The 23,720-nt window shown below is 40.2% G+C and overlaps 1 protein-coding gene across 4 annotated transcripts in view; it reads left to right on the top strand.

Annotated features, from left to right (window-relative positions):
• Nucleotides 1-23,720, top strand: part of mdga2a (MAM domain containing glycosylphosphatidylinositol anchor 2a) — a 904,971-nt gene that overhangs the window by 870,482 nt on the left and 10,769 nt on the right. For all 4 annotated transcript variants that reach the window (XM_073039625.1, XM_073039626.1, XM_073039628.1 and 1 more), the window contains one exon: nt 14,014-14,144. In XM_073039625.1, the coding sequence (XP_072895726.1) occupies nt 14,014-14,144 (131 nt within the window). The remainder of the gene's footprint in view (nt 1-14,013; nt 14,145-23,720) is intronic.

Below are 23,720 nucleotides of genomic sequence, written 5' to 3' on the forward strand. Positions count from 1 at the left end.
AATGGTGGAGTGATGTCATTTTCCCGCCAGTAGAGGTCATGTGACAGGTTTTTTCTACAGGGTATAAAAGGAAGACCCACCCTGTCAGGTGGGGCAGTTCGTGGCTGGATTTGCCAAGATGACTTCATGTTACTGTGTGATTTAATGTGATGACGCAGTTTAGTTAAAAATGAAGTTTTGTTAATGCCAAAAGTTTAAAAGGTCAGAGCCAACGGTTTCTTTGCTGATGGAGAGTGAAGTTTGGAGATCAAGAAAAATCGATTTTCGATGGATTGACTTCGACCTTGTTTGATCCTCATTCGGAAGGATTTCGTTGACTATTCTCGCTGTTGACCCCTGGGATGACCAGAAAGGGTTTGAGAATAGTGTGGAAGAGAGGTCAGTCACTTTAAGTTGTTATATTTAATAAAATTCGACGTGGGAGTTCGACGCTGGGAATCGAAGGACATCGACGTGGAAGAGAAGTTAAATCGCTTTAAAAAGTCTCTCCTTCTAAAAGTACCGTGAGCTTTTGAACTGTCGGCATATCGTCCTTTGAACTGTTTTCATTCGGCAATTCGCTTTAGAGAACTGAGTTTTTTTTCAATACTACTTTAAAGACTGTTTGAGACTGCAAAGCTATTAAGAACTGTCTGACCAGCTGGCAGCAGCTGAGCTCGGACCATTGTTTGGGTTTGTTTACTTTTGAAGGGGGTTTGTTATCTGTGTTTAATAAACGTGTTATTCGTTATAAAACCCCTTGCCTAACTCATCTATATTATTGTTGCCCGAATACGTAACATAAATATGGGGGTACGTCCGGAATTGAATTATTTGAGTTTAATAAGCTTTTTGAATTTTGAATCGGTGTTTTGGTAACGGGGATTGCTCGATTTTTTTTGTTTGATTGGCTTGTGAGTGGTATTCGGCAACGATGAATATTGATGAGTTTCTGGATTCGCCAGTCGCGGATTTGTTAGCGAAGGCGAAAAAAACTGAAGTCTCTGAACTTGCTAATCGGTTGCATCTTAAAGGGATCTTGCCAACTACTTCAAAAGCTGTAATACAGAGAAAGATCGCATCACATTTTGTGGCTTCGGGTGATTTTGAAGAATCGATTTTAGAATCGTTTCCAATTAGTAATCTGGAGATGCAGTTGCAAATTGAACAAATGATGTTAGAAAGGTGTAAATTGGAAATTGAGCAAAAGCAAAGGGATTTTGAATATGCAATGGCTAAATTAAGGTCTGTAGAACAGTCTGCTGATTCTAAAAAACCGTTTGTTGCTAGCCAAGAAATTAAATTGGTCCCTCCATTTAGTGAAACAGAAGTGGAGAGATATTTTCAACATTTTGAAACTATTGCTCGGATGTCAGAGTGGCCGAAAGATAAATGGTCAGTGTTATTACAGAGTGTAATCAAAGGAAAGGCAAGACACGTTTACACAGCTTTAACTGCTGCGCAAGCATTAGATTATGATATTGTGAAGGAAAATATTCTCAAATCGTATGAGTTGGTCCCAGAAGCGTACAGGGAAAGATTCAGGAGTTTGAAAAAGTCTGTGGAAAAGACTTATGTGGAATTTGCCTATGATAAAGCTATGTGTTTTGAGAGATGGGTTTCTTCTAAAAATGTAAATGAGGACTATGATACATTGAGAGAGCTGATTTTAATGGAGGAATTTAAAAGAAGCATTCCTGTTGAAGTAAGGACCTACTTAAATGAGAGGGATACTGAGAAATTGCAGGACTGTGCTAGATTAGCTGATGAGTATGTTTTAATCCATAAGAATAAATTTCCTCAGGGTAGAATTTTCAAGAGGAAAAATAATATGGAGACTCCAGGTAAATCAGAAATTAAATTAGAGGTTAATGAGAGAGGTAAGGAGGAAGGAAAACCTGTGAAGGAAAAACAGTTTGGTCTTATTTGTAACTATTGTAAGAAGCCTGGCCATGTAATAGCTAACTGTTTCAAATTGAAAAAGAAAGAGAAGGAAGCAGTTCCGGATGCTTGTGTGCAACATACTGAAGCACCTGTAAAGTTACAGGGTTTGGTAAACACAAATGAGGATTTGTTAGAGTCTGACAAAGTTAGAAAGGGATATGATCATTTTATAACTGAAGGGTTTGTATCCTTGAAAGAAGGATCTACTCTGGTGCCAATAAAGATTCTTAGGGATACTGGAGCTTCTCAATCACTGATGTTAGATAGTGTGTTGAAGTTTAATGAAGAGAGTGATACTGGTGAGGTAAATTACATAAGAGGTGTTGGAAGTGATTTTATGCCTGTACATTTACATGAAGTAAATTTAAAGTCAGGGTTAGTTACAGGATTTGTTAAGGTAGGATTACAGCATAGCTTACCTGTGAAGGGTATTTCTTTATTGTTAGGTAATGACTTGGCAGGTGGACAAGTTTTTCCTGAAGTGCATTTGACAATGGAATCAGAGGTACCTGAGGTGAATTCTAACACAGATTTTTCTTGTGTTGTGACTAGAGCTATGGCTAAAAAGATTGATGTGCAGAATGAGGTTGTTACTCATGACTGTTCAACTCAGGATTCGAGTTTTGAGGATGTGTCAGAAACTTTCTTACCTTCGTTGTTTGAACAAGATTCTGGGAGTAAGTCTGACTATGAAGATTTATCTTTGTCTCGGAAGGAGATGATAGCAGAGCAGAATAGAGATCCTGAGATTGTAAAATTAAGGGAACAAGCTTTACTAGGTAGTGAAATTGAGAAGGTGTCAGTAGGATATTACTTGGAAAAAGGAGTGTTGATGAGGAAGTGGAGGTCGCCTACAATTCCTGCAAGTGAGGAATGGAATGTTGTTTATCAGGTAGTTGTTCCTAAAGTTTATCGGAATGAGATTTTGACTTTAGCTCATAGTGTGCCTTTAGGTGGACATCAAGGGGTAAGGAAAACTGTGGACAAGATTTTAAAACATTTTTACTGGCCTGGTTTAAGAAAAGATGTGGCGATGTTTTGTAAGACGTGCCATACTTGTCAAATTGTGGGTAAACCAAATCAGGTTACACCAGTAGCTCCATTACAACCTATTCCAGCATTTGGTGAACCGTTTTCTAAAGTTATTGTAGATTGTGTTGGTCCATTACCAAAGACAAAAACTGGTTATCAGTATTTGTTGACTATCATGTGTACTTCGTCTAGGTTTCCAGAGGCAGTACCACTTAGGAATATAAAAGCTAAAACTGTGACGAAGGCTCTTATTAAATTCTTTACTTATTTTGGATTGCCTAAGGAAATACAAACTGATCAAGGTAGTAATTTTATGTCTGGATTGTTTCAACAGATAGTTTATAAATTGGGAGCTAAGCAAATTACTTCGTCTGCATACCATCCAGAATCGCAAGGTGCCTTGGAGAGGTTTCATTCTACTCTCAAGAATATGATTAGGACATATTGTGTGGAGAATGAAGGTGACTGGGATGAGAGTATAAACTTACTTTTATTTTCAGTAAGGGAATCGGTACAGGAATCTTTAGGGTTTAGTCCATTTGAACTTGTGTTTGGGCATAGAGTTAGAGGACCTTTAGCTTTATTGAAGGAACAGTGGATTAGTAAGGAAGTGCATACTAATTTGTTGGACTATGTTTTGAAATTTAAGGACAGGTTACATAGAGCTTGTAGCTTAGCTAAGGAAAATTTAAAGTTGGCTCAGGAGAAAATGAAAACTTGGTATGATAAGGAAGCTAGGATGAGGATGTTTAAGCCTGGAGATAAGGTGTTGGTTTTTTTCCCAGTGCAGACAAATCCTTTACAAGCTAGATTTCATGGACCTTATGAAATTGTGTCTAGAGTTAATGATGTGGATTATGTAATAAAAACTCCAGATCGTAGAAGGTCAACACAACTTTGCCACATAAATATGATTAAACCATATTTTGAGAAACAATCTGATACTGTGACTGTTGTGGTTAGTGAGAATGAGTTGGATTTAACTGGGAACATGATAGATGATTCATCTGACTTTCATTCTAAATCTAACATTGTTTCTGTTAGGTTACCTAATTCGATTATTTTGGAAAATATGGATGAGAAATTAGCACATTTACAGCTAGAGCAGAAACAACAGATGAAGGAATTGATTTTTAGGTATAAGGATTTGTTTCCAGATGTTCCGAGAAGGACTACTATAGCTTCACATGATGTAGATGTTGGAGATGCCAAACCTATTAAACAACATCCATATAGGATGAACATGGAAAAATGTGAACTTGCTGAGAAGGAAATTGAATACATGTTAGAGAATGATATTATTAGACATTCTAACTCGAATTGGAGTTCGCCATGTGTTATGGTGCCAAAACCTGATGGTAGTATTAGGTTTTGTACGGACTATAGGAAGGTGAATGCTGTAATGAAAACAGATGCATATCCAATTCCTAGAGTAGATGATTGTGTAGATAAAGTTGGAAAAGCAAAGTTCCTTACAAAGATTGATTTATTGAAAGGGTATTGGTGTGTTCCATTAACGGACAGAGGTAGAGAGATTTCTGCATTTGTAACTCCATCTGGGTTATATGAGTATAATGTTCTTCCATTTGGGATGAAGAATGCGCCAGGTACTTTTCAGAGGATGATTAATTCTGTGATTCAGGGTTTGAAAGATACTGATGCTTATATTGATGATTTAGTGACAGGAAATGATACTTGGGAAGCACACATTATTGCGGTGGAGAAATTGTTTGAAAAGCTTTCAAAAGCTAACTTGACTATTAATTTGGCCAAGAGTGAATTTGGACATGCTACTGTGACTTACCTTGGTTATGTTGTAGGTCAAGGTAAGGTAGCTCCTGTTCAGGCAAAAGTTCAGGCAATTTTGGAAATTCCCACTCCAACGGGGAAAAAAAACTCTCAGAAGGTTTTTGGGAATGGTAGGATATTATCGAAAATTTTGTAAGAATTTTGCTAATGTTGCCCTTCCATTAACTAACCTTCTGCAGAAGAATGTGAAGTTTGTATGGACAGTGTTTTGTCAGGAAGCATTTGAAAAATTGAAAACAATGATATGTGAACAACCTGTGCTTAAGGCACCTGACTTTGAAAAACCTTTTTCATTAGCTGTGGATGCTAGTGATGAAGCTGCGGGAGCAGTATTGATGCAGAGGAATGAGGGTGATGAGGTTGATCATCCAGTAGCTTACTTTTCTAAGAAATTTAATAAGCATCAAAGAAACTATTCAACAATAGAGAAAGAATTGTTATCTCTTGTTTTAGCTTTGGAATATTTTGAGGTATATGTTGGTACAACTCAAAAACCACTTATTGTTTACACTGATCATAATCCGTTAGTTTTTCTGAGTAAGATGAAAAACAAAAACAGAAGATTGTTAAATTGGAGTTTGATGTTACAAGAGTACAATATTGTGATAACTCATATTAAAGGTAAAGATAATGTGGTTGCTGATTGTCTATCTCGATATTGAATGTACAATGTTTTTTTTTGGAGTGGTTTTTTTTTTTATTGTAACACTCCTACTGTATTGTATATTGTGTATGTTATATAATTTATACCTTTGTTTTTTTTTGGGATTTTTTTTTGTAAGTAATTGTTAAAAATTTTTGTTCTTGACAGACCAAAAATGTTTTTTTTGGAGGGAGGTGTTACGTACCCGTGACACGTGACAGTGGTACCCTTGTCACGTGACTGGGGTTGAAGTTATACTGGACATGAGGTAATGGTGGAGTGATGTCATTTTCCCGCCAGTAGAGGTCATGTGACAGGTTTTTTCTACAGGGTATAAAAGGAAGACCCACCCTGTCAGGTGGGGCAGTTCGTGGCTGGATTTGCCAAGATGACTTCATGTTACTGTGTGATTTAATGTGATGACGCAGTTTAGTTAAAAATGAAGTTTTGTTAATGCCAAAAGTTTAAAAGGTCAGAGCCAACGGTTTCTTTGCTGATGGAGAGTGAAGTTTGGAGATCAAGAAAAATCGATTTTCGATGGATTGACTTCGACCTTGTTTGATCCTCATTCGGAAGGATTTCGTTGACTATTCTCGCTGTTGACCCCTGGGATGACCAGAAAGGGTTTGAGAATAGTGTGGAAGAGAGGTCAGTCACTTTAAGTTGTTATATTTAATAAAATTCGACGTGGGAGTTCGACGCTGGGAATCGAAGGACATCGACGTGGAAGAGAAGTTAAATCGCTTTAAAAAGTCTCTCCTTCTAAAAGTACCGTGAGCTTTTGAACTGTCGGCATATCGTCCTTTGAACTGTTTTCATTCGGCAATTCGCTTTAGAGAACTGAGTTTTTTTTCAATACTACTTTAAAGACTGTTTGAGACTGCAAAGCTATTAAGAACTGTCTGACCAGCTGGCAGCAGCTGAGCTCGGACCATTGTTTGGGTTTGTTTACTTTTGAAGGGGGTTTGTTATCTGTGTTTAATAAACGTGTTATTCGTTATAAAACCCCTTGCCTAACTCATCTATATTATTGTTGCCCGAATACGTAACAATATATATATATATATATACATACATACAATTATGAGAGTTGGACTTTGATTGGGGTAGGCTTCAGGGGCTGATCAACCTTTTCTCACTCATGAATTCTAAGGAGGCTGATGATGTGAGTTAAAGCCCAGATTTCCAGCTAATTTTACCATTTACTTCACTGCATTGAATATGATTGCCAAGGTTGAGAGTCTTGTTTTTTTGGACTTAGATTTCCATATCATTATGCTGTTGAAATTGGTTGTTAACAAAAGCCAATCTTACTTGACAGAATTACTGGCTTAGCTCTCCCTTAGCTAACGATAACATTTTACTTGTCCACCCACTGTCCAATATCGCATGTGTTTGTCTGCAGTAATTTGGTTGCTGCCTGTATTTTCCTTGACATATTAATTAGTCTGCAGAAGCTGGTGGCAGGAACAATATTGCTTTTCAGAATAATATCCATCAAATTATAATAAACATGAGGAACAGCACAGAGCCAAGTGCCCCTCTCTGAGGGGCTCCTGTGAACATGTTGTCATAAGGAGATAAATACTTTATGTTTGTGTCCTCTAAGGAAGTCATTTAAGTAGCAGAACAGCTGACTAAATCTGGTCGCAGAATGAAGAATGATTCATGGCTACCATTAGAAGCCCTTGATTGCTTTCCATTCTCTGAGATTTTATAAAGGAACTCAGCATTTTGAGATCTCCAGTGATTATGTGCGGTCCTTCATATAAACTGTGTGTTAAGGTTCAATGTAAAGATGATAGATCCAAGAGTTGTGGTTGTGTTAATGATGAAGTACCAGCCTTCGTTGTCTTTACCTCACAAGAAGTGGAAGCCCCATCTTGACCATTGCAAATGTGTAGATCAATGCGGAAATCGCAGAGCTGCCATTTGCGATTGTCTGCCACAGAGAGCGGTATTGTGGCCTTCTGAGGCACTGTTGGGAGTAAATGATCTTTGGAGAATCAGAGAATTACCTGCTACTCTCACTTGCTAAGACTCTGAAAAGTGACAGTTTGTTGCATTTGATGTAATTGAAACTTCAGTGCTATATTACCCCATGATTACTGCACAGTGATCTCTCCACCCTATAGAAAGCTAATTTTGTACAAATTAATTTTCATTCCCTAGGAATGGAAAAGTTCAATGGATCTTTAAGATGCTTAATTATGGCATTTCAACTTCAATCTCAGTCTCATATGGAGTTTCCAATCTTTTAACTACAGCCTGTGTAAATTTTGTTTCTTCACTGCTTGGTTTTGCTGTCTTGTGAAAGTCCTCTGGTGTGATTGGCTGTTCTGTTTACACAATGAGATTAGTTTAGTTGGTGTTGGACCCACTATCCCTGGTGTTGCCAGTAACTGGAATCAGGGAAGGGTCCCAGAGATCATGAGATCCTGAAGTAGCATTCATAGAGGTATAGAAACTTTGCTGGAAATCTGCCGAGATATGTGAATGTGCTTCCTGTAGACTTCAGCCTGTCTGACTCCCACCACCTCCTTCAATTTCTGTGGCATTAATTCATTCTAGTTCAATTGTTCCATTTAATATCAGAGAATGTACAGTGTACATTCTGGCTCTTTGTAGACATCCACAAAAACAGAAGAGTACCCCAAAAAATGAATGGCAGTAAAAACATTAGAACCCGAAAGCCCCTCTTCTGCTCTTTCCCACACACAAGCAACAGCAAAGTATCAACACTCCCCCACTTATTTCAGCAAAAAGCATCAGCACCCACCAGCCACTAAGCAAGCGATAACAAAGGTCCCAAGAGAGACCATGATCTGCAGTATGGAAAAACTAATCATTCACCTGATCAATTTGACATGCCAGAGGCTCTGTCTTTATGTAAGAAATGTCAAGAAGGATTGCACTTACTCAATTACCAGTGAGAGTTAACAAACAATTACACAGGGAAACATGATGATACAAGTCTGCAAACCACACAGTCTCAATTAATGTGGCTTTCACTAGCAACTTCAAATGACACATAACTGCACAATATTTTAATGCCATAGGACAGTGTTGAACAACTTCTCAGCCAATGTCTTTGATCAATGCTAAAAGCAAGGTCAAGAATGATTTTCATTTCTGCTCCATAACTCAACTTAAGAGTTCTCACCCTTAATTTAAGTGCACTTACATTGACCTAGACATAATTAATTTCCCCTTCAGAATTGTGTCTGTTTGCTGAAATAAAAATGGAATTGGTATTATGAAACAGGAGAGTAAGGCTGAGCTATGTTAGCTCATTAAAACATACGCTATCTTGTGTTACTGAACATAATTCAGAGACATGGCGCTTTTAGATAGGTACATAGAGCTTAGTAAAATAAAGGGCTATAGGTAAGCCTAGTAATTTCTGAGGTAGGGGCATGTTCGGCTCAACTTTGTGGGCCGAAGGGCCTGTATTGTGCTGTAGGTTTTCTACGTTTCTATGTTTCTATTTTTGAGATGAAACATCTTTGATTTAGTTGCTTGCTTTAACTGTTTTATAGCAGAACCAAAATAATTTATTATATGCCTCATTTCAACTAAGTAATCACATCCACTTTAAAGATGTCCAAATTAGGCCTCATTTCGTGCTACAGTGCAGAGGCAAGATAAATTTTAGGTCCATTATATTTAAAGGATCATCCTCAGCATATGAACTACAGCAAGCCAGATCACTATGTCACTTGTTTAAAAGCAGAATAACATATAGCCATTCTGGGCTTAATCAACTAAAATGTTTCAAATTGTCTTTAATATAAGCTAAAGAAAGAAAATCAAAGAACTAGACCACTAACATTTGATATGATCATTTTAAAGTCTAAGAGGTTAAACATGAATTTTGTTTTATGCTGGTCTTCCTCACAAATATTTAGTCCAAATCAAAAAAGAGAATGTTTATTGAATAATAATATATGGAAAAGGTTTTGTTGTGGAGGCTGGAATTTTAATTATATTTTAAATGTAGTTTTGCTTGTCTAGTAACCTTTCCAATAATTTCACTCCAGGAATTGGTTTAGTTCAAGAAGAAGGATGGATCTAAAAGTATCATCTAATCCCAGTAACAGTCATGATTGGTCAGAGACTTTAGTAACGCTTGAATGTTTAGGCTGGCTTCTGGCACGTAAACTCCTTGGTCCAGACTGAATAGCACTTGTAATCACCGCCCTTCTTGGACCTTGTGCAGTTGTCTCACCAATGACTGGTTTCCTCAGCATATGTGCAACAAAGCAGAGGTAGATGTTTTAAGACCAACCATTTCAGAAGTAATACCGCATGCAAAAGAAAGTTATAGTCATCGCACTTGCACTTGGCCTCTCAGAACGAAGAAACTGTTTCATATTTCAGTTTTGCTAAGCGGCAATCAAAATGTCATATTCAGGTATTAGTAGAAATTCATTGCAAAGGATAAAAATCCCAGAGGCCTGGAAAATGTGTCTCAGTGGAAGAGAGATACCAATAAACCTCTCTCGAAACCATGTATGGATGGGTTCTTGCTTGTTAGTCCATTTATTTTTACTGTTGCCAGTGTGCAAGTGAAGTAGGCTCTTGGCAACACCCCCAAAAAAAAGTGGTTGGTGCTATTTCTGACAGAAGAACTGGGAGCAACTTTATTCAGCAAGCTGTCCGATTCAGATATGCAGTCCTAATTGGCCATATATGCACATAACAGAAACAGACTCTGCATGAAGTACATTGCAGGTGATCTCCAGACCCAATGGTCTGTTCTCAAGTTGGAATATTTGCAGCTGAGGAGAGTAATCTACTGCCTGATTCCAAACCAGCTGCCCTCAATTTTTTGAGACTAATTCATCAAAGGAATATCGCGTTCCCAACTTATTCTTGAACAACAACTACATTTTCCATTACTGATCATCAAGGTAAGGTAACGTCATATCGGGGAGAGAGTTCAGAGATCATAGGTGCAAAGGGACTTGGAAGTTCTTTTTCAGGATTTCCTTAACGTCAACCAGTAAGTTGAGTCTGTAGTACAAAAGGCAAATGCAATATTAGCATTTGTTTCAAGACGTCGAGAACATAAAAGCAAGGATGAAGAGCTGAGACCTTAAAGGACAGCATTTGGAATATTATGACCATTGTTTGGCTCCACATCTACAGAAAGGTATGCTGCTCTAAAGGTGGACTAGGGGAGGTTGTGAAGCCTGATCCTGGAAATGAAAGGCATAATGAATGAGGAATATTTGATGTCTCTGGAGTTGTATTTGATGGAGTTCAGACGGTTGAGGGCAAATCTCATCAGATCTTTCCAGATACTGAAAGGCCTGGATATAGTGGATGTAAAGATAATGTTTTTTATCAGCTGGAGAGTCTAGGATGCGAGGGCACAGTCTCAAATAAAGGGACATCCCTTTAAAATGGTAGCGTCGCAGTTAGCGTGACACTATTACAGCTTGGGGAGTTCAGAGTTCAACTGCAGTGCTTTCAGTAAGGAGTTTATACATTCTCCCTGTGTGACCTCCTGGGTTTCCTCTGTGTGCTCCAGTTTCCTTCAAGTAAGTACCGGTTAGTAGTTTAACTGGTTATTGTAAATGGTCCTGTGATTAGGCTAAGGTTCAGTTAGGGCTCAGGTTACACAGATGAGTTGCTAGCCAGTGCAGCTCACTGGGTCAGGAGGGCCTCTTCCATGCTATATTCCTAAATAAAATCAAACTGAGATGAGATGAGATGTGTTTGTGAAATTCATCACCACATGGGACTGTGGAGGTCATGTCATTAGCTTTGTTTAAGGCAGAGATCAATAGTTTTTTGATTGGTTAAAGGAGTTAAGGATGATAGGGAGAATGTGGGACAATGGGGTTGAGATATTTAAGAATTAGTGATGATTGGAGCAAACCTTTTGAGCTAAATGGCCTAATTGTACTCCTACATCTTATAGTCTCATAATTTAGTTATTGAATGAGCAGAGTTCTGCATGACAAACTGAGAGACATGAGTTCAAAGCTCACCATAGGAGCTTGAATTGAAGTGATTAAATAAAACTGGATTTTGAAACCTAGCCTCAGCAATGATACATGTGAAACTTCTGAATTATTATAAAAACCCATCTGGTTCACTACTGTCCTTCAGGGAAGCCAGCATGTTATCCTTTCTGTGGTTTATGTGTGACTCCAGATCCATTAAAGTAGCAGCCTCCCCATTTCATTGGCCATTCCTTAGGAATGGATGATGAATGTCAGCGTGTCTGCTGGGGTCTACATCTAATATACAATTAAAAAAATAATTTGGCAAAACTTTTGAAAATTTGACAGTTTGAGATTTCTTCCTGGAGCTGACCTGGTTTACCAATGGAAAGAAATCACAGAGTCAGCACATCTGTATGTTGGAGAGACTTTTTTGCAAAGGAAGTAACACACTTTCTTTAAGGTCAGTTTATTAACTTTCTAGTCAGAAGTGCTCTTTATTGCAAGGTATGAAACAGGCTATGCTCACTGTACAACGTTGATAGCAAGTCTTCATGTGTTGCCAATAACTGATTCACCTTCTAGCTTTCATCAGTTAGTCCTGACAAAATATATGTTCTGTATGTTCCTGGTGAATAAAATTTTTGTCTTGATTGTGTTATGGAAAGTTGGAACCTGTGACATGTAGTTTGGAATTTGATTGAATGACCTAGCGCTCTGCTGTGTCCGGAGAGGACCAAGCGCACAGCTGCCTCGTGGTGAAGACTAGTGATGGGGTTCCAGAGAGGAGTGAGAGAATAAACTGCCTTACTGTGTTAGTACAGCCACTCTCCTCGAATGCTGATGGGAGGATGCTTTAAAAATCCTAAGGTTTATGTGATTATTGGACTGTACTTTAAATTGGGTCTCCTTTAGATTTTGGTACTTTCTTTCTTGTTGCCGATTGGTAGGTGGGCTATATGTTACTTTTTAGTGAGAGGGAGGATTTGGAGATTTGGAGTCTGACATTCTTGTTGTTTTTCTGTGTGGGCCATCTGTTAGTTTTTTGTTTATGAATAAGGGAGTTGGGGGGTTTGATGCTATTGTCACTGTTTTTCTACAAGGGAGGGCTTAGGATTTTGATGTTCCAGCTGCTATTATCCATGTGCACAATCTGGTCGTTTTTTTTGTGAGGGAGGGGTTGGGAGGTTTTGGGGTTGGCATGTTTTGTTTCTTTTTCATGCATGGGGGAGAGTTGATGTCATTTCTTTCAACAACTGCCTTTGTTTCTGTATTTCATGGCGATACAGAGAAGATGAATATCGGTGTTGTATGTAACATGCATACTTTGACAATACAATGAACCTTTGAAAATGCCTGAAATTCATAATAGGCAAGGCGGCACTTGAACAGAGACCACCAGAATGAATGTTTCAAACAGATGAATTCATCCTTATGATAGCTCATCATCCTGAAATGTTAACTTCTCCTGATGGGAGAAGTTGCTGCCTGACAAACCACCCCTTCCCTATTTTACTTCAGGTCTGGAGTACCTGCAGTATTTTTGGTTTCAGTTTTCAATCTGTTAGCAAACTTCTAAAGCTCGTATGTGTAACTGGACTTGAATGAAATCAAACAGAATATATTTGATCTTGTACTTGTACCAATATACCCTTATGACAGTGTAAACAGCTTAATGGAGAGAACTCCAGTACACCTTGTATTTTTCTGTTGGCCACTTTGAATTGACTTTATTTCTTACATCCTTCACATACATGAGGAGTAAAAATTTTTACATTATGTCTGTCTAAATGTGCAATAGGCAATATATAGTAATTTATAATAACTAGTATGTATAACAGGACAGTCAATATAGCATAGAAATACAATTGTATCAGTGTGAATTAATCAGTCTGATGGCCTGGTGGAAGAAGCTGTCCTGGAGCCTACTGGTCCTGGCTTTTATGCTGTGGTACTGTTTCCCGGATGGTAGCAGCTGGAACAGTTTGTGGTTGGGGTGACTTGGGTCCCCAATGATCCTCTGGGCCCTTTTTACGCATCTACCTCTGTAAATGTCCTGAATAGTGGGAAGTTCACATCTACAGATGCGCTGGGCTGTCCACACCACTCTCTGCAGAGTCCTGCGATTGAAGGAAGTACAGTTCCCATACCAGGCAGTGATACAGCCAGTCAGGATGCTCTCAATTGTGCCCCTGTAGAAAGTCCTTAGGATTTGGTGATTCATGCCAAACTACTTCAAATGTCTGAGGCGAAAGAGGTGCTGTCGTGCTTTTTTCACCACACAGCTGGTACATACAGACCACGTGAGATCCTCGGCGATGTGTATGCCGAGGAACTTAAAGCTGTTCACCCTAGCAACCCCAGATCCATTGACGTCAATAGGGGTTAGCCTGTCTCCATTCCTCCTGGAGTCCACAACCAGCTCCTTTGTTTGAACAACTTTGAGGGAGAGGTTGTCCTCTTGACACCACCGTGTCAGGGTGATGATTTCTTCTCTGTTGGCTGCCTCATATATATGCACTTGTGATTTAGAAGAAGTAATTAAGAGCACTCTACCTGTCTATAACTGCTCCACTTCTAAGAAAATCTTGGACTAGGTTCTAAAATCAACTCAACTTCTTTTTTGAATCATTGTGGCATTTTGCTTTCTAGGTACTTTGAATCTTTTTCTACGATTCAAAGGATCGGCCATAACCGAGAATCTCATTTGGAGTATGTCTGGCAATCAAGGTGATCAGTGGCTGCATGCAAGTATCAACATCAATCCAAGTGGAACTTTTCAGGTGAGAAAACAAAATAAACGCTAATATGTTGTGGCAGAGATTGGCATTTGCCGGTGTCTCTCAAATATTAACCACATCTGTTGTGTGTTGAAAGCATAAAGAAAAGGATGCATTTCTTCATTTAAAGGATGCTGTGGTAAACATTGAATATCAAATGTCAGGGTTAATTGCTACACATTGTTGGCTCAGTTATGCTGAGATAATGATATTCGATTGCTATATATATATATACATATAAAATAAAACATATATAGAAACATAGAAAACCTACAGCACAATACTGGCCCTTCGACCCACAAAGTTGTGCTGAACATGTTCCTACCTTAGAAATTACTAGGCTTACCCATAGCCCTCTATTTTACTAAGCTCCATGTACCTATCCAAAAGTATCTTAAAAGACCCTATCATATCCACCTCCACCACCGTTGCCGGCAGCCCATTCCATGCACTCCCACCACTTTCTGCATAAAAAAACTTAGCCCTGACATCTCCTCTGTACCTACTCCCAGCACCTTAAACCTGTGTCCTCTTGTGGCAACCATTTCAGCCCTGGGAAAAAGCCTTTGACTATGCACACATTCAATGCCTCTCATCATCTTATATACCTCTATCATGTCACCTCTCATCTTCCATCGCTCCGAGGAGAAAAGGCCGAGTTCCGTCAACCTATTCTCATAAGACATGCTCCCCAATCCAGGCAACATCCTTGTAAATCTCCTCTGCACCCTTTCTATGGCTTCCACATCCTTCCTGTAGTGAGGCAACCAGAACCAAGCATAGTACTCCAAGTGGGGTCTGACGAGGGCCCTATATAGCTGCAACATTACCTCTCAGCTCCTAAATTCAATTCCACAATTAATGAAGGCCAATACACTGTATGCCTTCTTAACCACAGAGTCAACCTGCACAGCTGCTTTGAGCATCCTATGGACTCAGACCCCCAAGATCCCTCTGCTCCTTCACACTACCAAGAGTCTTACCAACGATACTATATTCTGCCATCATACTTGACCTACCAAAATAAACCACTTCACTCTTTACTGGGTTGAATTCCATCTGCCACTTCTCAGCCAGTTTTGCATCCTATTAATGTCCCACTCTGACAGCCCTCCACACTATCCACAACACCCCCAACCTTTGTGTCATCAGCAAACTTACTAACCCATCCCTCCACTTCCCCATCCAGGTCATTCATAAAAATCACGAAGAGTAAGGGTCCCAGAACAGATCCCTGAAGCACTCCACTGGTCACCGATCTCCATGCAGAATATGACCCGTCTACAACCACTCTTTGCATTCTGTGGGCAAGCCAGTTCTGGATCCACAAAGCCCCTTGGATCCCATGCCTCCTTACTTTCTCAATAAAGTGGGGTACCTTATCAAATGCCTTTCTGAAATACATATACCCTACATCTACTGCTCTTCCTTCATCAATGTGTTTAGTTACATCCTTAAAAAATTCAATTAGGCTCGTAAGGCACGACCTGCCCTTGACAAATCCATGCTGACTATTCCTAATCATATTATACTTCTCAAAATGTTCATAAATCCTGCCTCTCAGGTTCTTCTCCATCAACTTACCAACCACTAAAGTAAGACTCACTGATCTATAATTTCCTGGGCAATCTCTACTCCCTTTCTTGAATAAGGGAACAACATCTGCAACCCTCCAATCCTCTGGAAACTCCCCCATCCCCATTGATGATGCAAAGATCATTGCCAGAGGCTCAGCAATCTCCTCCCTCACCTCCCACAGTAGCCTGGGGTACATCTCGTCCAGTCCCGGAGACTTACCCAACTTGATGATTTCCAAAAGCTCCAGCACATCCTCTTTCTTAATGTCTATATGCTCAAGCTTTTCAATCTGCTGTAAGTCATCCCTACATTCGCCAAGTTCCTTTTCCAAGGTGAATACTGAAATGAAGTATTCATTAAGTACCTCTGCTATTTCCATCGGTTCCATACACACTTTCCTACTGTCAGACATGATAGGTCTTATTCTTATCTTCTTGCTCCTCACAACCAATAGAAATGGCCAATTTAAACTTTTTTTTTGGGTTCTGTAAACTATACTAGTTAATTTTGTGCTGTATAAATGTCATTAAAATGGTTCCCTGCAAACATATATAATAATATATAATATCATATACATATATAAAGTTCTTCTTTGATATCCTCCAGTGTCAATGCTTAAGAAATAACTGGGTTAATGTATCAACTGTAATCTAGCATGAAAAACAAATTTGGCCAGGTTATTGGAAGGTACTTGCACAATTTGTCAATATCCTGACAGGTGCCTTGTAGGATGTTTGACCTCATTGTTGTTCCTCTGGGGTCTGCTTGGGAAAAGCTCTGGGTCATCACAGTATCATTAGCTAGAGGACCTTTTGACTGAAAGGATGTGGGTTTGGGTATTGAGAGGAGGTTCATGGTAGAGGGAGCCTGTTGTTCGTATCGAGCTCAATGGAACACTCTAACTTCAAAGTTTAATGTACAGTAAAATTTATTATCAAAGTGTGTATAGACAACTATATACTACCCTGAAATACATTTTCTTGTGGGCATGCACAGCAGAACAAAGAAATACAACGGAATCAGTGAAAAACTGCACACAAAGACTGATAAGCAACCTACATGGAAAAGACAAACGGTGCAAATATATAAACAAATAATAGTAATAATAATGACAAAATAAGTGAATAAATAATATTGAGAACATGAGTTGTAGACTCCTCGAATGAGAGCCTATAGTTCAGTGATGAGGTGAGTGAAGTTATCCATGTTGGATCATGAGCCTGATGGTGGTAGAATAATAACTGTTGCTGAACCTGGTAGTGTTGTACCTAAGATTCCTATAGTTCCTACTCAGTGGTACCAGTGAGAAGAGAGCATGGCCTGGATGGTGAGAGCTCTTGATGATGGATGCTGCTTTTCTGCAACAGCACCACCTGTAGATGTATTTTAATGGCAGGGAGGGCATTTCCTCTGACGGATTGGGCTATTTTTGTAGACCTTTCCACTTTTGGGCATTGATGCTTCCATACCAGGCCAAGTTGCAACCAGTCTGGGTACTCACCACTGTGCACCTATAGAAGTTTATCGAAGTTTTAGATGGCATGCCTAAACTGCGTAAATGTCTAAGATAGCAGAGGTGGTGCCGTGCCTTCTTTGTAATTTTTCCAGGAGCTGGTTACAGGGCAGAGCCTCCAGATGTGAGTAGAGAAGGGGGCTATGCACACAGCCTTGTGGTGCACCTGAGCTGATGGTGATTGTGGAGCAGGTGTTGCCAACCTGAGCTGACTGACTGCTGCAAGTAAGGAAATGAAGGACCCAAGGAAGTATTGAGGCCGAGGTCTTGGAGCTTATTGGTTTGTTTTGATAGGGTGACCATGCTAAATGCTGAGTTGTAATCAATGAAGGGCGTCCTGACGTATGCATCTTCACTTTCAATGTGTTCCAGAGCTGAGTGAAGAGCCAATGAAATGTACAACAGTAGGAAAGTTGGAGTGGATCTAAGACACTCCTTAGGCTAGAGTTGATATGCCTCATTACCAACTGGTCAAAGGATTTTATCACTGTGGATGTAAGTGCTACTGGACAATAGTCATTGAAGCAGATTACCATGTTCATTCACTGGTATGATTGAAGCCAGTGGGTACCTTAGACTGTCAAAGTGAGAGATTGAAGTAATTGAACACTCCAGCCAGATGATTAACACGGGTAATCAATACTTGACCAGTTACACTGACTGGGTCAGAGGATTTCCCTGTCTCACCCTTTGGAATGCTGTTTTCACATCAGCCTCAGAGACGGCAATCCCAGAGTCAGTGGGGCTGTGGCATTTTGTGAAGGTGCTCCATGTTTTGCTCTAATTGTTCCAAAAATCATATTAATTATTCAGTGTTGTCTACCTGGCTGTTCTAACTTGTGCCTATTGATTCCCAAAATGGTGTTAAAGGCTCCATAGCCACTCTGCATTTATAACAAGAGAGTTGCCTACAAGAAGTAAATGGTTCTTGCACCCCTGCTTCTTACACAAAACACTGTTCAGAATGGTAGCATAAAACCTATAATGTGCTTTGCCCATACATTTTCATGAATAGCACCTGCCAAGCCAGGTAAAATTTCCACCATATCTGAGTTCCGGTGCTCAATACCAGAAGGTCTGAAGGTCACTGCTTTTTTAAAATGGACACATGCAGCATGGAAGCCAGTTATTTGGCCTAACTAATCCACACCTTGGCCCTATACTCATCTCGAGAGCATCCAGACAGTAAAGGCTCTTTTATCAGACTATTGTTTAATGACTAGATCTCTGCCTTCAATGCTGTATTTCCAAGCAAACCACCCTCCAAGTTCCTTGACCTGGGATTCAGCACCTCCCTTTGTGGGTGAATCCTGGACTTCCTGACCAACAGACCACAAATCTCTAAGGACAGGCAGCAACATCTCCACCACAATTATTCTCATCACTGATTCCCCACAAGGCTGTACCATCAGCCTCCCTATATCCTCACAACTCACAACATGCTCTGCTCTCACTTACTCGAATTTTCTGATGATGCTTCTGTATTGGCTGAATCTCAAGCTGATGAGTCGGAGTGCAGAAAGGAGGCAGACAGCCTGACTGATAACATGGTATCATAACAACAATTTTTCCCTCAGTGTCAGCAAATAAAAGAGCTGGTCATCAATTTCAGATGGGGGCAGAGCACCTGCTCTTTGTTACACTTACACTACTGAGGTCGAGAGGGCTGAGACCTTCAGGTTCCTGGGAGTGAACATCACCAATAACACTGGACATAAAAGACTGCTCAGTTCCCAGTCCCAAAAACATTTATTCAAAACTCTATCCATCTCAGTTAATGACCACAGATGTGTTCAACTCTGGAGTTGGGAAATCTGATGATTTATGAAACCCCTAGTAAAGAAGTTTTCTATCTGAGACCCACTTGATCTGTCCATAGAGTCATAGAACACTACAGCACAGAAAAAGGCCCTTCAGCCCATCTTGTCCATGACAGTCTATTAATCTGTCCAGTCCCATCATCCAGCACCTGGACCATAGCCCTCCATACCCCTCTTTTCCTCGTTTTTTATGTAGCAAGTAGAATCAGAGAACATGACCGTCCAGAAGCAGGCCATGCTGAGACTATTGTCCTCAGTTCTGGACTCCACAGACTAGGAAATAAAGTCTCAACCTCTGTCAGTCTGGGTATTGTTTAGCTTCCAATCCACCCAGAGCAGGTCTGCCTGCCCTTTACAAATATCCAGGGATCTTTGTATTATTTTTACAAAAATTCCAGCTTCAATGCCGAGCTAAAGTGGGAGCTATGCAGCAAGCACAGGTTTCAGTGCCGTTCCAAGTACTGAGAAAATGAGTGAGAATTCTGAAGACAACCATTTCACAAAGTTGCACTGCTTAATTTGTGGCCTGTAAGAGGGCTCAATTAACCTCCCATGGAGCTGTGACTCCATCTGAATCAGTGACGTGAGGCTTCCCTGTGTACGGAAATTGTCTTGAGCACTTGATGGCTCTGGGCCTGTACTCACTGGAGTTTAAAAGAATGAAGGATTGAAGCCTTCTGAATATTGAAGGGCCTAGATAGAGTGGATGTGAAAAGGACATTTTCCATAGTGGAGGGGAATCTAAGACCAGAGGAAACAGCCACAGAATAGAAGGATTTTCCTTTAGAGCAGAGATAAGGAGGAATTTCTTTAGCCAGTGAGTGGAGAATCTATGGAGTTCATTGCCACAAATGCATGTGGAGGCTAGGTCATTGGGTATATATAAAGCAGAGGTTGATAGGTTCTTGATCAGTAAAGGTGTCAAAGGTTATATGGAGAAGGCAAGAAAATGGGGTTACGAGGGATAATAAATCAGCCATGATTGGATTACAGAACAGACTGGATGGGCCAAATGGCCAATTTCTGCTCCAATGTCTTATGATCTTATAACACCACTCTGGTGAGGTTTAACCACTTGATACGCAGAGGTCTTTTCTCTACCACTTAGTAACTGGCAGAGCTAGCTCGAAGGAAGATCTGATCCCTTGTGATGTGAACTGGGTGATACCAGGTCAATGTGCAGCCAATTTCAGAGTCTGGCTCAAACCCTGAAATGAATCCACAGAAAAGAATTCCATGTAGAGTGGTTCTATTGATGGAATAAGATTTGAAACATGTTTCAGAATAAAATGTTTTGCACCGCAGTGCAATTCAATGATAGTAATTGCCACCTTAACTTCACTCTGGCTAGGCACAGTCATTTGTTTCCTTAGAAGATTATTTTCTTTTGTAAAAGGTGGCTTTTATTCACAAGGGAAACCTAGGTCTTTTAAAGCCCAGACTACTAAATTAAACTATTATGTGTTTTTGACTCGCAGTCTACTGGGGTTTGAGTAAATCTGCTAAAACAAAATTTAGTTGTGACCTCTAGTATCACTTGCATCGCACTCCTCAAAGGCATGTACAGGCATCAAACCTGAGGTACTTAATTAATAAGAGACCCACTGGAATGTTTTTTGGGAGTCATTCAAAAAGACATTATTTTTATATGGTGGTTTCAGGGACAAAGCCATATAACATTCACCATTGAATCGTTTGCAGCCTGTGGGAGAGTGATTGAATTTCAATCATGAAAGAGAGTGTTTTTGTTCCTCCCTGTCATGATATTTTCTAAACTTACCTTGGCCATCAATCACTGGCCAACATAGTTTAAGATAATCTTTCCGGCTCCATAATGTATTCTAATAGAGCTCCTTGCCATAAACAAAGGAGGTCTGACCCATCCTGCTTCCGGCTTCATCCCCCTCCAACACAACTGAGCAAGTTTCACAAATGTCGCCAAACCTCAGCCCACCCCCCCGCCAACTATCATAACCCTTTCTCTACACCACTCCTGTCCCAGATCTCTTCCTCGAAAAGGCACCCTTTCACTCGACAATCTCTCTATCACTCAACCCCCTGACAGACACCTCCCTCGCTCAATGCAACTCATCAAAGCCATTAGACTCCAATAATTGATGCATGCTACTATATTTCAAGTTGCTTCAGTTAACTCTAAAAGGTGAAGTGCCTTTGCCCTCTGCTCTTTATGAACTGATCCAAACCCTTTAAAACCAGAGTATAACTGACAACTCATAAATAAACATGGATTGCATGTAACACTGCAGAAATATGCAACAAAGAACTGAAGCTGCTTCTGCCATATATTCACATCCTGCATTCTCCAAGTAATAAAATACTAGAACAACTGAAGAGATAATTTGGCAGGAAGTTTCAATTCAATTAAAGTTTAATTGTCATTTAACCATATTTGAATGCTCACGAATACAGCCAAACTAGACAGTATTACCTCAGTGTCAAGGTGCAAAGACACTTTACTAACAGTCACACACAGTAAGCACACGCAAGATCACAATCATGTGATAAGAGTACTGAAGCCAAACTCCCTCCTCTCCACTGCAATGCTGGGCCTTGATGCATAAAAGGCAACAAATCCATATAGAATACCAGTAAAAATACAGTAACACAGAATACGTATGTATATATACAGCCCGGACTCCCCAGCCCACCGATATCATCTGTCAACACCCGCGAGGTGAATCCGTGACTTTGAGGCCCAGTCCTCGCACATACAAGAACATATAGAATGTCAGTAAAAACCCAGCCAGGCAGATATATATGTATATAGTCCAGACCCATCAGTCCATCTTAAATTTTCAGTCACCACAGCTGCGCCACGCCGCCCTCAGTAGAGTGTGATGGCTCGGATGTCTCCCTGGTGGCTGAAAAGCAAGCAACCTCACAGCTTAAGGCCTAAGTCCATTGAGTGCCTCTAAAAAAACCTGCAGCTGGCCACAACAGAGCTCGTCTTCCACCAAGAAAAGCCCTGGGAGGGCAGCTCTGACTCTGTTCTATTCCTGGATCCTGCCACACTATGGGGGGCGGGGACTGTGATTTGATTCCTAGCAACGTTAAACACTCAACTCACAACATCAATGGGAGTAAATAAAATCTAGGAAGAGTATTTGACAAACCCATATTTCCATGTTATGCAGTGACCTTCAGAGCTGTGATCATCCGTTGTGTGCAGAGCTTGGAAGACAAGCAAGCAGGTTATTTGGCGATGGAGAGTCAGACCTGAAGCTTATCAATAAATGGATTGATGAGGAACTGGAAATGGGTACTGCCAAGGGAATGACTGAACTGTTGATGGACTATGCGCAGGATTTGAAGCTTTGCTCAGCAGCAGGCTGAAGGCTGAAATTGCCCAAAGTGTTGAGCTGTCCCTGATAGCAGAAGCTGTTGGTTGTGGGTTAAATTGTCAATCCATCCAATTGGCATGAATACATTGATGCTCTGCACTAATACGAGGGTAAAACAGAATGTAACTCCGTGAAAGTCAATTCCAATTAATTCCTTTTGTGAGGAATGAAAAATTTTTGTAACGTATAGGAAGGCTCCTGTAACTTCATATAAAGCTAGGAACACAATGAATCGCTAAGATATGGAACTCTGCTGAGATACACATATCTTGTTTATTTGAGTATGGGCTCACTGAACATGTATGAATATGTCATATATTTTCACTCACTGTCTAGTAATTTGTGCTTTCTGTGAAATCATCTGGTGCTGCTGTCCATTGATTTGATTATTTTGCTAGACTGATCATTTCGAAAGGTGTGCTGGAGAAGAATGAAAAACATGCTGAAACCTGCAAGCGTAAAGCTGCAGCCTTGATTTCTATGAATATTAATGCTGATCTTGGAAGATGCTCATCCTAGAAGTACAAGAGATTTTGCATCTGCTGGAAATCTTGAACAGCGCACACAAGATGCTGCAGGAACTCAGCAGGCCATGCAGCAGCTATGGCCCGCCATAAGAAGCTGCCTGACCTGCTGAGTTCCTCCAGATCTTGTGCGTGTTGCTCATCCTGGAAAGTTGGCTTCATTATCTCGTGGAAATCAGACACTGTCAAAGCAAAAGGCATCTCACCAGCTCACTATTCAGGATAATATTGATGAACGGAAGTTCACAATGAACAGGTTTCTGGATGTCTGGACCAAGTTATCTCACAGTCAATGCCAAGTGAACAACTGTATTGCAGAGTCCTAATACCATACCCAAAACCTGTGCCATAGGTGAAACTGTGGACGATGAAGATTATTCTGTGACCTTGATAGGAAACGGTGTGAAAATTGGCACAAATCACTGTCTCTTTTTGGCAAAATAACTTCAGGTGACTGGAAAAGCAAGTTCTTGATCTGAACAATCATCAAGATTGTTCCTGCGTTCTCTTCTTTTCTGCTATGCTCCAAGCAAGAGTGGAGATTAAACTATTTCCACCCTGGAAGCATCAGAAAAATCCATGGAATCACTTGAGGACAATGGATCACCTCAATTAGACTGACCTAGTCAACTATACTGGATGCTCACAGAAACGTGGAACAGATGAAGTGAGCCGCAAGGTCACCTGATTAAAAACTGTGCTCCACGACTATTTTGAGAATTACTTGCAGCGCAAAGAAAGGGCTCAAAACAGACTCAAGCAAATTGATCATCATTCTCGGT

The sequence above is a fragment of the Hemitrygon akajei genome, chromosome 3, assembly GCF_048418815.1.
Source record: "Hemitrygon akajei chromosome 3, sHemAka1.3, whole genome shotgun sequence".
Lineage (NCBI taxonomy): Eukaryota > Metazoa > Chordata > Chondrichthyes > Myliobatiformes > Dasyatidae > Hemitrygon > Hemitrygon akajei.